The sequence below is a fragment of the Oryzias latipes genome, chromosome 23 (genome assembly GCF_002234675.1).
Source record: "Oryzias latipes chromosome 23, ASM223467v1".
In the NCBI taxonomy this organism is placed as follows: Eukaryota; Metazoa; Chordata; class Actinopteri; order Beloniformes; family Adrianichthyidae; genus Oryzias; species Oryzias latipes.
In genome coordinates this window covers 3,613,071-3,627,002 of record NC_019881.2, presented here as the reverse complement: position 1 = coordinate 3,627,002, position 13,932 = coordinate 3,613,071, and the positions used below count along the sequence as shown (strand labels likewise).

The following is a 13,932-nucleotide window of genomic DNA, read 5'->3' as shown; positions in this document are numbered from 1 at the left end:
GGATGACTGAGTTTTCCAAAGAAGATCAATATTTTTGCTTCTGGCTTTTGTTTTTGCAGTAAATTCAGCAGCGAATGAGGAGCCAATAATCGATGAGTCTTCTGGCTTTAAAGACTCTTCTAATGTGCTGAATGGAATCAACCTCAGAACCGTTGTGGTTTCTATCTATAAAGGCGTTTACTCTACTAAAGGAACGACAGTCAGCGCCACACGTCCCTCACTCAAAGCCTTCAGTAGATCCATCACCAAAAACTACCATACTCCTCTCCATGAAAACATGTCCTCTGAAGACGTATCGTTGGTTCATTTGTTGTTGGGTTCAGAGAACCCAACTCCTCTACCAACTGGTTCTGTATCACACATGGTTACTTCTTATTCTCAACAAGGTTCTCATCCTAGGCAGAACTTCAAGTTGGTGCCTAATCATGAGAGTGAAAAAAAGTCTGGCAGCAATGAAGACACAGATTCTGTCACTTCCTCTCTGAGGGGTTTTGATTGGTCATATGATCCAGTGGAGACCAGTGGGTTAGGCTCTGGACTTTACAGCAGTAGATTCAAGTGGGAATGGGATACAGCATCAGAAGCTCAACCTCATGCTTCAGTTTTTTTAGGCGTAGCCACCAATGATGAAAGGAACAGACTGATGAGAGCTGAGTTGGCAGCTAGAAGAGATAAGGAAGCTTCAGGAAGTGAATTGGATGCTGAGAAGGAACTGGATACAGAGGAGAAGAATGAGCTGAGGGGTGAGGCAGAGGAAAAGATGCACATGGGCTGTCAGAGGGCAAAGAACAACGGGAGACAGTTTAGTATGACAGAAAGCTATCACTCACAAACAAACGAGGAGAAAACAATCACACCAGGGAACACATTTGGAGGGACATCGGACAGCAGAAGTGAAAGTATGACTCCAGAGAGTGAAAGTGGGACTTTACAAACTCCAGAAAGTGGAAGTGGGACTCCAGAGAGTGGAAGTGGGACCTCGGAGACTCCAGAGAGTGGAAGTGGGACTCCAGAGAGTGGAAGTGGGACTCCAGAGACTCCAGAGAGTGGAAGTGGGACTCCAGAGAGGAGAAGTGGAACTCAGGAGAGTGGAAGTTGGACCTCGGAGACTCCAGAGAGTGGAAGTGGGACTCCAGAGAGTGGAAGTGGAACTCCAGAGAGTGGAAGTGGGACTTCAGAGACTCTAGAGAGTGGAAGTGAGACTTTAGAGAGTGGAAGTGAGACTTCAGAGAGTAGAAGTGGGAATCCAGAGAGTGGAAGTGGAACTCCAGAGAATGGAAGTGAGATTTCAGATACTCTAAAGAGTGGAAGTGGGACTCCAGAGACTCCAGAGAGTGGAAGTGGGACTCCAGAGAGGAGAAGTGGAACTCCAGAGAGTGGAAGTTGGACCTCTGAGACTCCAGAGAGTGGAAGTGGGACTCCAGAGAGTGGAAGTGGAACTCCAGAAAATGGAAGTGGGACTTCAGAGACTCTAGAGAGTGGAAGTGAGACTTTAGAGAGTGGAAGTGAGACTTCAGAGAGTAGAAGTGGGAATCCAGAGAATGGAAGTGAGATTTCAGATACTCTAAAGAGTGGAAGTGGGACTCCAGAGACTGGAAGTGAGACTTCAGAGAGTGGAAGTGGGAGTCCAGATATGAGTGGTTCTGGGGAGTTTGTTGGGACTGATGGTGAGGAAGGTGGAGGTGGAAAAAGCTTGGTTGGAGGGGGTACTGAGTCTGCCTCTGGGAGCAGTGAGATGGACTACCCACCAGGAGGAGAAGGTGTGCTCCTTTTGCCAGCTGGGAAAAACTCCTCCTCTGCCGAATCCTCCTTGGTTTTCACTGGCAATGATGAAGAGGGTCAGTCAGGTGTCAACAAGCTGGTTTCTATTATCGTAGACTCAAAGGGGGCTGAGAGTGAAGCAGGTCAGAAGAGTGGTGAACATGCAGGAAGGTGGAGCAAAGAGAACAGAGGGGGAGGTGGTTTTGGAGAGCGTTTGACTTACAAAAGGGGAGATCCTTCACCGGGTCGTTCCGTCACTGCGCTCAGACTGACAGATGCCAGCCTGCTAGCAGAGGAGCAAACACAAGCCAAAGGTAAACTGTTTGAACTTTTCACTGCCTCTTCTTTCCTTTCCACCCAAACAGGATGGCAGGAAAACTACCGGTAATTGTCTGAATGGTTTAACCCTTAAACACCAGAGATGTTTCCAGCGACATCTAAACATCACCTGCTCTTTGGCATTCCATGATTTTTTTGACGTTTACACGATAAAAGTGAATCAGGATATTTTTGACAAGTGTTGCATATCAGTACAAGGCTGCTGCTGTTCTTTGGTGAAATGTTTTGTGTGAATGGTTGACGAGTCACAATAACCTAACCTGGAGCTAAAGCTGCTATGTTAAAGACTTAAAGCACAAAGTGAGTAAATGGGACTGTGGCTTTAAAAAACGATTTGGCCCTTAAATCAAGGTAGAAAAGCACTATAAAGGTAAACATCACTTACCATTCACCATTCACTTTAGTGAGATTTTCTTTCCACTTTCTGTCACCTTTCCAGAAGTAGAGGAAGAATTCTGCTTGCACTGTCTTTACGGTTTTGCTTTGAGATTCTTAAAATACTGTGCAAAATATAGGATTTTCAACCCCATGGGAATGAATAGGAAAGTGTTCAAATCCTTCAAAACATTTTTTCAGCTAGAGAAACAACTAAAACTTTAGACTGTTCAGCAGGAATTGAAGTCCTACTCCGTTCACCTTTTGATCTATTGTAAAACTGTTTCCAGTGGTCTTTTAATTATCATTATGGTGTTGTTAGGCAAAATCAAAAAGCCTGGGTCATTTTATAGGACATAGTTTCTGAAGAGCGAGAGAAGTTCATCTGAAACTTGATACGGAGTTGTGGGTGGCACTGTTGGCAGATGTAAGCCTCCGCTGATATCCCATCATTCCTGTAGTTACACTCATTAACTCTAATCCAAAAAAAATGTCATGATATCTTTTTCTTCATCTCAAGTTATTTAAGTATTAAACCGACCAATCAGATGCCTCAGTTAAAGCATGTGTTTGGCCTACTGGCCCCCACCTCAATCTTTGATTGACGGATTCTTCTGAAAGCGCTTTCAGTTGAACGGGTGTGGAGTTCCAACAAGCTCACTCCTGATTGGTGTGAGTGGTTGCCACAGAAACATTGACTCAGACCATTCGGACCAATCACTGTCGTCTGGCTCCAACATGGCGACGTCCAAATCGGGGAAACTGGCGACTGAATTAGCTTCATTTCGCTGAAGTCAGTAGTAAGCCATTTTCCGTGAGTGACATCACACACACTCAGTCCAGTTCTCATATACAGTCAATGCTCCACGCCATCAGTCCCACTGACAACTGAAAGGTAAATTTATAATGATCTACTGCCGCTCTGCAGAAATTATATCCTAGAAAACGACGCAGATTTTTTGGCTAAAATCATCATAATCATAATTAAAAGACTACTGGGAACAATTTGAAAATACTGCAGATCAAAAGATGATACGAGTGGATCTTTGAAGCACTTATAAATACTTACATTATCGCTGTTGTTGCAAATGTTTCTAGTAATCAACTGTTTAAGGTTTGCAAAAAACATAGGACTTTCTCTCAAAAGAGGTCATTTTAGCTTGTTGTTGACTAAGGATGTATTCAAACTGGAAAATTCATTTGGTCAAGTCGTAGTACACTTAATTTGGTCAGGATTGAGTCCTGACCCATGCTGAAAGCATACGGTGTTCACACTGGACTGTTGCTTCCCAGTAGTAGCGCATGTACGTACAGTTTGAAGAGGCCGCAATTATTAATTTCTCTTTATGATCAATTTTAAACCAGTTGGCAGTTGAAAAGGATGCTACCCATACGACACTACCAAATCCGAGTCCCTAGTTGGTCTAAGTTCAACTGGTTTAACTTTCAACACAAGTTCAATTGCCGTGGGTTTTGTATGTAGACCCCAACAACAGACTTAGAAATGTGCACAGTGACGCATGAATTCAAGAGTTTAGAACATGGAAGCCCAAAACATGCATTTATGCTCGTTTCCATGGAGTTTTCATGAGAAGCGTGATTGCTTGAATGTGCGTTGTGAACGTAGCATTAGAAATGCTGGTTCAAAGTTTTTGTGTCCATACCAAGTTCACGAAACAACAGTTGAAGTCGCATTTCACGCACCTAGGTGTGTGAAATGTATTCTCCGTATTTTCCCCATTCCCGGAGGAATGGTGAGCTGTAGACACAGCCAAGAACTTGGGAACCATTTGGTGGTGTAACCGTGCAATCCAACCCCTTAATGCTGAGTGTCAAGCAGGAAGGCACTGGGTCCCAATTTTAGAGTCTTGTGTTTAGGATGACTCGTCATAAGTTTGAACCCACAATCTTCCAGTCTCAGGCCGGACACTCTAACACAAGCCCACTGAGCTGGTGGTTTCGGAGTCTCAGCAAATACTCGTAGACACCAATGTCTTCCTGCTTTGGCAGCTAGCAACAAAGAAAGGATTGGTGTTAAAAGACTATCTTGTTCCTGAACCCAAGCAGAACTCAACATATCATTGAATTTCAGTAGTTTATCGATTTCTTTGTCCATTTTTTTTAAATTGGCGCCAATTTCCAAATGCTGCAATTGAGTTATGAGTTTTTTAACAGGTGCTTTGAGAGCAGAGAGGCCATTAACTGATTTTACAGTTTTCACATAAAACCTTTGGCCTGTTGTTCAGATTTGGTTTCTTTTCTTGATAAAAGTTTCAAACATTTATGATCTTTGTTGCTGTTTTTGCAGTAAAAATATTTTTCCATAGTTTTCCCCCCCCATTTCTGGTAAAAATGTGACCTTCCCATTTCTTCCTGCAGAGGGCAGCAACAGCAGCCATGAATCTCGGGTTGGGCTGGTTGAAGGCGTAGAGACGGAGAAGAGGACTGTGGTTCCTCTGGCTGTCGTCTCCACTCTCACCATCCTTTGCCTGCTGGTTCTGGTGGGCATACTCATCTACTGGAGGTAAAAATCCTCTTAAATCCTCAGTTACTTTGTTTCCAACTGCCCCCCAACACACCCATGTGGACTTGGGTCTCTTTGTGGCACAGAAACTGTTTCCAGGCGGCTCATTTCTATCCAGACGACACCACATCACCTAAAGTCATATCTGCTCCGTCCACTCCACTGCTGATGGCAACAGGTGAGTCCCACCCATCAAGTTCCCCCCCAGCTCAGCTGTATCAGTGCTTTTGAAAGAGATGAAGATATAGCATATAGTACTTTGATCAGCAGCCTCCACTTCTGCCAAAATTAGCTCCTTTGTTGCTTTAAAAAAATGGTGCAAATTTGGTGAAAAAGTGCAGGTGTAGCATCAATTCCTTTCAATTCAGGTAGTCTTCTGATACTACGTTAATACTAATAGTCCATCTGGAAACATCACACATTTACAACAATTACTTTGGCCTGAAATAAAAACAGACTATGTCATTATTCTTCTTCATCACTTAGGCTACGGGGGGCATCGGCAGAATCTTTGAGATAAGCTGAAAGTTTTGAAAAACAATTGGAATGCAGCAGTCAGACAGGGATGAAGTCATTAAGAATTGGGGGACACCTGAAAGACTCCATTCCCCAATTAATTAATCTAATTGAATCATTCGGAATTATATCAGGATATAAAATAAACAATGCTAAATCCGCATTAATGCTTCTAGATAAAAATGAAAGAACGAACCCAACTCTGGATTCACCATTTGCAATGGCAAATGAAGGCTTTACATATTTGGGGATTAAAATTTGCCATGATTTGACACATTTGATTTCTTTAAACTATGATCCCTTGGTGGACAAAGTGCGTGAGATGTTAAACAGATGGAGTCAAATGCCCATCCATGATTGGCCGTATAAATATAATCAAAATGCTTGTTTTACCTAAATTTTTATATCTTTTTCAGGCTTTACCACTTCCTTTACCAGACACCTTTTTTCAATGCATTAATAGTTTGTTTAATCAATTCATTTGGAATTACAAAAAAGCCAGACTAAAAACAAAGCTACTGTGTTTACCATACAAAAAAGGAGGACTCCAACTCCCGAATTTAAAACTATATTATTGGTCAGCCCAATTAAGGTTAAACATGTACTACTTTTCTGGGCTCCCACATCCATCTTGGGTTACTATTGAACAAAATACAACATCTGAGCTTCCTCTCAATTTATATTTATATTCAGCTAGCCCTACAAAGCTAATTAGGCAAACAAAGAACCCTTTTCTTAAAAATTCAATTAAGATATGGAACTTTTCACATAAATATGTTGGAGACACACCGGTGTTGTCACAATTCTCACCTATCTGGGGTAATAATAACTTTCTACCTGGCAGAGCAGATGGTGGATTTAAGATATGGTTCACCAAGGGTATTAAAAAAATTTCAGACCTCTACACATCCAACAACCTAATGTCATTTAGTCAGCTGTGTGAGAAATATAATGTCTCAAGAAAACATTTCTTTAAGTTTTTACAGATAAAACACTTCATTTATTCTGCACAGAAACAACTGTCCTTACCTCCACTCTCAAAAATTGAAGAATTAATAAAATCTTCCATAGAGGGAAAAGGACAGATTTCTTTGTTTTACAATCTGCTTTTAACACATTCAAAAGAATCTTCTTTACAAAAGCTAGAAGCGTGGAAAATCGACATATCAGAAGACATCTCTGAAGATGAATGGGAAATGGCTTGTTTGAAAGCTCAGACACAATCAGTCAACACCAAATTTAAGCTGCTGCAATATAAATGGTTGATGCGCACATACCTTACACCTAGTAGACTCAACCACATATTCCCAGACATTCCAGACATATGTGTTAAGTGCAAAGTGGATAAAGGAACTTTAATCCACTGCTTATGGGAATGCCCAGTGATCCAATGCTTTTGGAAGAGTGTAACTGGATATATTGGTCATATAATTGGAAATAATGTTCCGTTGTGTTCTAGATTATGTGTGTTAGGTATATACCCTCAACACTTTGTCGTAACACAGAAACAATCATTGCTCATCGACTTTGGGCTTTTACAAGCAAGAACAATTATTGCAATGTTGTGGAGGAGCATGGACACACCCTCGATTACAATGTGGACAAAAGAATTGATGACATGTCTAGCTTTGGAAAGGTTGACATATATTGTTAAAAAAAAAGAAAAAAACTTCAAACTCTTGTGGAATCCCTATATAAGTTTTTTCCAAGCCCATTCAATGCTAAACAATGACTTAAGTGCGTGTGTAAAGACATCTCACTGCTGATTTAAGTGTCCCTTTTTTTTTTTTTTTTTTGTGTGTATGCATATTTTAATATTACTTTTAATGCCAGATTTGAATGTTCCTTTTGTGTGATGTTGTTTAAAGCTTTGAAAATCACAATAAATATACTATAATATACTGGCAGCTGGATGGCCGGCAGCTCTGAATGGACAATGTGTAACCATCATCATGCCGCTAGTAGGGTATTGGGTATATAAAAAGCGGGCCATTCTGCACCACTGGTCATTCGCAACTCAGATTTTATGCACACATTATACATTACACATTTTTAGACAACAATCCTCCAAACAAAGAAAGGGCCATGTTCTGTCTTCTTAGAGTTATTCCCTGCATCAACCGCAATTTATCAATACGCAGATCTCGGAGTCGCTGTGGTGCAACCAACGCCATGATGAGTTTAATGCAGCATCAATGCCGTCTCCCCATTCGAACCCACAGTGGCTGGGATGGCCAGATTGTCATCTGGTTATTACCGGGTCCCCGGCCCATGTCAACAGCCCCTCATCAAGTGCTTGTGCTGCTACTGTACAACTTCTAAGAATCAGACGGTGGCAGTGGGTCGGCAGCACAGGGCCAGGGGGTGGCATTCTGAATTTGGTTGATCATCTGACGATTCTGAAGACCTTGGAGACCCTCCAACCAGTCAATTACCGCGCTGCTGCCTTCCTGCCACCCGCCCGTCACTGGACCTCCACCATGACCTCCAGATGTGGCCAAGCTGCTGTGTAGCTTGTAAAAATACGACTGCTGCCTCCTGATTACAAATGCCACCGTGTGGCCACCTGCTGATTTAGCAGAAAAACTTGCATCTATGGTGCCACGCTTTGGCGTTTTGGCATATGTGACCATAGTCTTATGTACTGCTCTGCCTACAACATGTTTTGCAACATTTTTCTTGATTCAAGCTATTTCTTTTCTAACTTATTTTTACCCAAAATGCCTAGCAGTTACGTGACTTTCTCTCTGTGTTACCTCGCAATTAGAGGATAGATTTACAGTTCATTTGTTTTCACACTGTAGTAAACCACACCAAGGTTTAATTTTAGACATACACAGATCAGAGATTACTTTGTCTTTTTTCACCAGCTGAGCTTTACATCAACCAGCAGCAGTGAGAGTTTGCACCCTTATGGGTGGATATGGGCAGACTGTAGGTAAATCGTAGTCTAAAGATCTTAGAGCACTTGGTGAGGCGATAGAGTAAAAATGCTTTAGCAATTTTTCTCTTCAGGCATGTTGCAGGCGACATGTTGTAGCATAGGCATACAACACATAAAGGTAAGAAAGGTGAAAGTAGCCCTTGAGCTATCCAAGGCACGCTGACGTTGGGGGTGGGGTCATCTGGAGCCTTCAAGACAGCCCACAGAACTTTTTTTTTCAGTGATTTTTTTTTTTATCTTCACTGGTGTCCATGGCAGACATGAAATCCTGTTCACCTTTGTCATGGGAAGATAACATGTCAATGTAAGGGTTGGGGTCAGCTGGACCCCACAAGAGAGCACTAAGTTATGTCTTCCAGAGGTTTGCTTCAGGAAACTCTGGCAACCAATTCAAGGTTTTGGTTAATTTTCAAATGAGCACAATTCAGTGTACGTTTGGTAAAAGTATAAAAAAAACAGTGATTTTGAGGATCAAAGAGCTGAAGAGAAAAAGAAAAGAAGTATCTTAAACATGGCAAATAATAAGTATGAAAAGAAATGAATCCAATTTCAGTCTTTCTTCGCTTTCTAATCAGATCTTATTTTAGAAGAAATTAATCCAAAACGAGCAGCTCTTCTAACTAACACTTTTTAGCTGGTTTGTTCCTCAGTATAAAAGTAAACCACTTTAAGGGAGAGATTTGTTTACCACCCTTCCCCTCATCAAACCAGGTCCTCACCGCCCCAAATTACATTTTAAGACCTACTTTGATTTGTATCCTATAATCTGTTTTCTGTTTCTTTTTTTATTTTTGCTGTTAAGAATGCAATACCTCAGTCATCACATGCTGTAGTTTTTTAAGGGTTTCATTAATAAACTGAAGGGACCCGTTTGCTCCTGGGTTCCAGACGGCCACGAGCCACTGACGGTGAAGCAGTTTGTGAAGCATGTCATGGAGCTCCACAGCACCAACACCTTCTCCAAGGAGTTTGAGGTGCGTGACATTTTTCTGTTAAACGTGACGGCAAGAATTCCTTCAGGAGAATTTCTGGGATCATTTATCCGCTTTCTCTGTAAATGTTGTACGGCATGAAACAAACTAATTTCCGATGAAGTGTATCCCATTTGTCATTGCTCCTTAATGTGCTTCCATATCTGTATTAACATCACATCTGCAGAAGTGTTGATGGATAATATCCATGCACTGCCGTGTTTTAAATGCACTGTTTGCAGGAAGGCTGTGTTCAGCAATATTTACCGTATGTTTGGGAGTTTAAGTAGCACCAGAGTATAAGTCGCACAATGAGTTATACCGGAGTATGAGTCAATATAGCGAAGGAGCAGTGCAAACAAAACAAACAAACATTTGAATCAGAAAGTTTACATACTTGGACATCACATATCAGTTTCCAAAAATGAATTTGTAATCGCACACAAATAAAAAAACAATTTTTGGTACATTATATCTCTATGATTTTTTTAATTTTTTTTTTAACTTTCAAAAGAACAATAAAATATGAAGTGAATATATAAACTTTAGGAATAAGAATTAAATTTAGCTTTAATAGAAAAGGAAGAAATATCAGAAATTCAAGTCTGGACCGTCGTTCCGTTCAGCTCTGTTCTTCTACTATTCAACCATGTTTTTGCAGTGGATGCAGTTTGTTGTTTTACTCTATCCTGCACACCTGATTTGTGTGGGCAGAGGCGTTGTCATGAGGCTGTGCGGCACTGCCACGAGGGAGAGACTAGTCATGGAAAAGTAGTTATGGAAAAACGTGTTTAGTCTTCTCAAAATGGATTTTTAATTTTTTTTTCAAATCTTAACTGTTGAGGTGTATCTGTTTTAGAAAGTAAAAAAGATATGAAGTTTTTACTAGATATTATTGACAATCTCAGTTCAAGGAGGCTAATAGGAAAACTCTGATGACCGAAGATTGTAGCAGCATTTGAACGCATCACCTATGCAGGAATCTGGAAACGTGAGTGTGTGTGTGTATCAGGTATTTGGTGTGTACTATTTATAATAGAGAATTATGCACACACAAATCCAAAGTTACACACTAACATGAAGACACAAGTTACAAATCAAGAATCACACACACACAAATTAGGTGTGACTATTTTTTCTCCATAGAAAATGTTCATGCCTGTCTGGGGAAAGTGTAGAAAGTGTGTTGTCAGGGGTTTTAGAGCCTTAAAACATCTTTAATTATTGTAAAAAATAAAACGGTGTGGATTTTGTCAATCGTGGATTTGTTTTCAAACGTAATTCTTGTTAATAATGAAGGACGACTGTAGTCCATTATCCATCTTGTGTGGACCAGCTTTGGTCCAAGTATTGTTTTTCATTCCTTTACAGAATCACTTCTGTCCTTTATCAACTTTTGCCTGAAGGCCCCAATACCAGATTTGATTGTCTAGATTTGCCCCCAGCCTACAGAGATTTCCCCAGATTCTTAACATTTTTATGAACCCGTTCCTGCTTTAAAAGATGTAACTTATATCTTTTTTTTTGCATTGTGTCCTCATTATTATTATTACCAGGCTTTTTCACAACAGATGTTACAAACAAAAAAATCTGTTTCAAGCAATTTAGTGGTTATTTAAATCAGACCTTTAGATATTTCCTGAATGAAGATATCGGCCAGAGATTGCACCCACAGTGCTGAATATTACATCACCGCCAAAATAGCTTCCAGCCTTCAGCTCAGATGAGAAAATCTGCATATTTCCCACTCGCACCGCCTCTCTGTATTTACCTGAACCCCAGATTCCTGAACCTGCACTGACTCCCTGTCTGTCTGTCATCTTGTCCCACTCTCCTCCTACCATCTCCACCACCATCGTCGTGCTTTCTGCATCTTCACATTAGATTGTCAAAGAGTCGTATGAGGTAAGACACCGAGCGTCCCTCCTTTGCTGCAGATTAGACATGTTTGACTCCTCCTGAGTCAGGGGTCTGCAACTCCACTGCTTAGAAAAATACCATAGATTTATATTTTTGTGGCCATTCATTTAGAAAATGTAGCTTTTAAAAATGTACAATAATTGAATTCTGAAAGTGTTATATTTCTATTAAATAACTTTTGACAACAGCACATAGAAGTAATTTTCAAAATAAAATGCATCCTTTGTCAAACAAGAACCTTCTGCGGTAGATTTGCAACTATACTAGGGCTGGATATCACCAATAATTTCCAGAATCGATTCGATTCACTAGAGCCTGGATCACGTGAATTTGTGTTTTACGTTTTAATCCACTTGATTCAATTTGAGTAAATTTTGAATTGACAGGGTTGACAAATTTGGACATTTATAAATAGAAATACAATAATTATCTATATATCTTTAATAATAATCTAAATAACTATATATCACATACTGTAAAATGTATTAGTGCAATAATAAACCAATGAGATTGGTAACACCGGACAGTGTTACATGGTTTCTCAAACGGAGAAGCTCCAACAAAAACGTGCAGATTATTCTGTTCTGCCTCTCCTGGATGACGTTTCAGTTTGGCCACTAGGTGGAGCTGGTGCTGTAGCATTACACTTTATTCCAGAAGATTTCACAAATAGTTCAAAAAAAAGGTTTCCTTAAAAGATTTTGGAAATGTTCTGCCTGTGAGTCTTTAAAGCTTTTAGTTTAGTCAGGAATGTATGTTTAGGTCAGCCGAGCGTTAGCATTAGCCGTCTAATGGGACGGATAAGAGACTAAGTGGGTGACAAACTGGCACCAATGTAATCAGACAGTTGGCGAGGAATAGAAAAAATGAAGTAAAATAAATAAGTAAAGCGTCTTTCGTGACGAAAAAAAGGCTGAAACAGTAAAGCGCATTCGTCAGCTTCGGCTGCAGTGGGGTGCAGGTGAGGCACAGGCTGCCGGTGACTCACCTGCCGCCTTTTTTCGTGTTTTTCAACAGGAAATTTGTGGATTTGCTGCTTTTTTGCCAAAGGAACGCTAAATTCAGAAAAAAATGTATAATAGAATAGACATGTCTAAAAAGTAATATTTGTTTTTCATTTTTCATTTTAAAAAAGTATGTTCATTTTATTTCATTTCTGTATTTTCTAAGCTATATTTTGCAGGTGAGGCACACTCACCTGCCTCCCCTGACTACACGTCACTGCACCAAATTTATTATTTATTTAAATCCGTTGCATTTTTTTTTTTTTCAAAACCAAGAGGCCACAATGAAGAGATAAATGAGCAGCATGTGACTCCAGAGCCTCAAGTTGCAGACCCCTGTCCTAAGAAAGTTGCTCATATACAAATACTCCTCTGTAGTTTGTTTCCTGCTTCTGCATTTTTGATTGTTCTCTAGCTTTAGATCTGCTGTGGCTTTTCATCTATGAATAACTATTTTTGTGAAATGACTGAAACTATTCTTGCCTGCAGTGGTGTTTGGACCATGAGGCTTCGCAGTATTTGTTATTTGACTTTACTTGAGTGTAGAAAAATACAAATGGGTTATTGTTGTGTAAAGCTTGCCGTGTGTTGTGTTTCAGGAGGTACAGATGTGTACGGTGGACTTGGGTATCACAGCTGACAGTTCGAATCACCCCGAAAACAAAAGCAAGAACCGTTACATCAACATCCTGGCCTGTGAGTTTGCGTTTTTACCTTTAAAGGTTCCCCTGTAAACAGCAGCAGAAGCTGATTTCTGGATCCTTTTCCCTTCCAGACGACCACAGCAGAGTAAAGCTCTTCAACAGTCTCGACAAAGATAGCAAATGTGGAGACTACATTAATGCTAATTTCGTAGACGTAAGCGCACCTGCTTGTTCTTCTCCCTTCAACGTGCGAGCTGGAGGTGAGCGGCTCCGTGTCTGTTGCAGGGTTACGAGCGGACCAGGGCATACGTGGCGGCGCAGGGGCCCCTCAGGGCGGGCAGGGAGGACTTCTGGCGGATGATCTTGCAGCAGAACATCGGAGTTGTGGTCATGATCACCAATCTGAAGGAGAAGGGACGTGTAAGGGCTGACACAAACACCCTCTTCACTGAGTTCAAAGGAGAGCCCAAACCTGTTGCAAAAACAAAAGAACAACCTCGATGTTTGTTAGGTTTCTCTGACGTCTGATGCCCGAGTGTAAAAGTTAGTTAATAAAATTAAAAACAATATGTACCGTAACACTTGGTCTGCAGCTAACAGCTACGTTTTCGCTGTAGTGGCAGCGTTTATTAAAGTTTGTTTTTTGCTGTTAATTAAAACAATTAAACAAAAGAAGACAATTTCAAACCAAATTAGGATCTTTGGTCAACTCTATAGTCCAGCTGAGACCGAAAGCCTTTTTAAAGGTGGAGTACACCCTGAACAGATCACCAGTCCATCACAGATCTGATTTAAGGCCATTCAAATACAAACTAAGAAAGAAATGTGCTGTGCTCTAAAAAGTCTCAGACAGTGATGGCTTTTAGCCTTAAGGCCGTGTCACACAGCCATGACGTATATGTTGCACAATTTCAGCGTATGAAAGTGCGGTCTT

At 40.7% G+C, this 13,932-nt stretch overlaps 1 protein-coding gene across 5 annotated transcripts in view; it reads left to right on the top strand.

The window, feature by feature from the left end:
* The window catches only part of LOC101174314 (receptor-type tyrosine-protein phosphatase zeta), a 113,926-nt gene that overhangs the window by 87,486 nt on the left and 12,508 nt on the right, over positions 1–13,932 (top strand). For 2 of the 5 annotated variants that reach the window (XM_023952148.1, XM_023952146.1), the window contains 7 exons: positions 4,855–4,999; positions 5,086–5,177; positions 9,348–9,433; positions 11,315–11,335; positions 12,954–13,050; positions 13,130–13,212; positions 13,284–13,418. In XM_023952148.1, the coding sequence (XP_023807916.1) occupies positions 4,855–4,999; positions 5,086–5,177; positions 9,348–9,433; positions 11,315–11,335; positions 12,954–13,050; positions 13,130–13,212; positions 13,284–13,418 (659 nt within the window). Of the gene's footprint in view, positions 1–59; positions 2,076–4,854; positions 5,000–5,085; positions 5,178–9,347; positions 9,434–11,314; positions 11,336–12,953; positions 13,051–13,129; positions 13,213–13,283; positions 13,419–13,932 lie in introns of all 5 variants that reach the window. The other 3 variants (XM_023952144.1, XM_023952145.1, XM_023952147.1) reach the window with 3 other exon arrangements.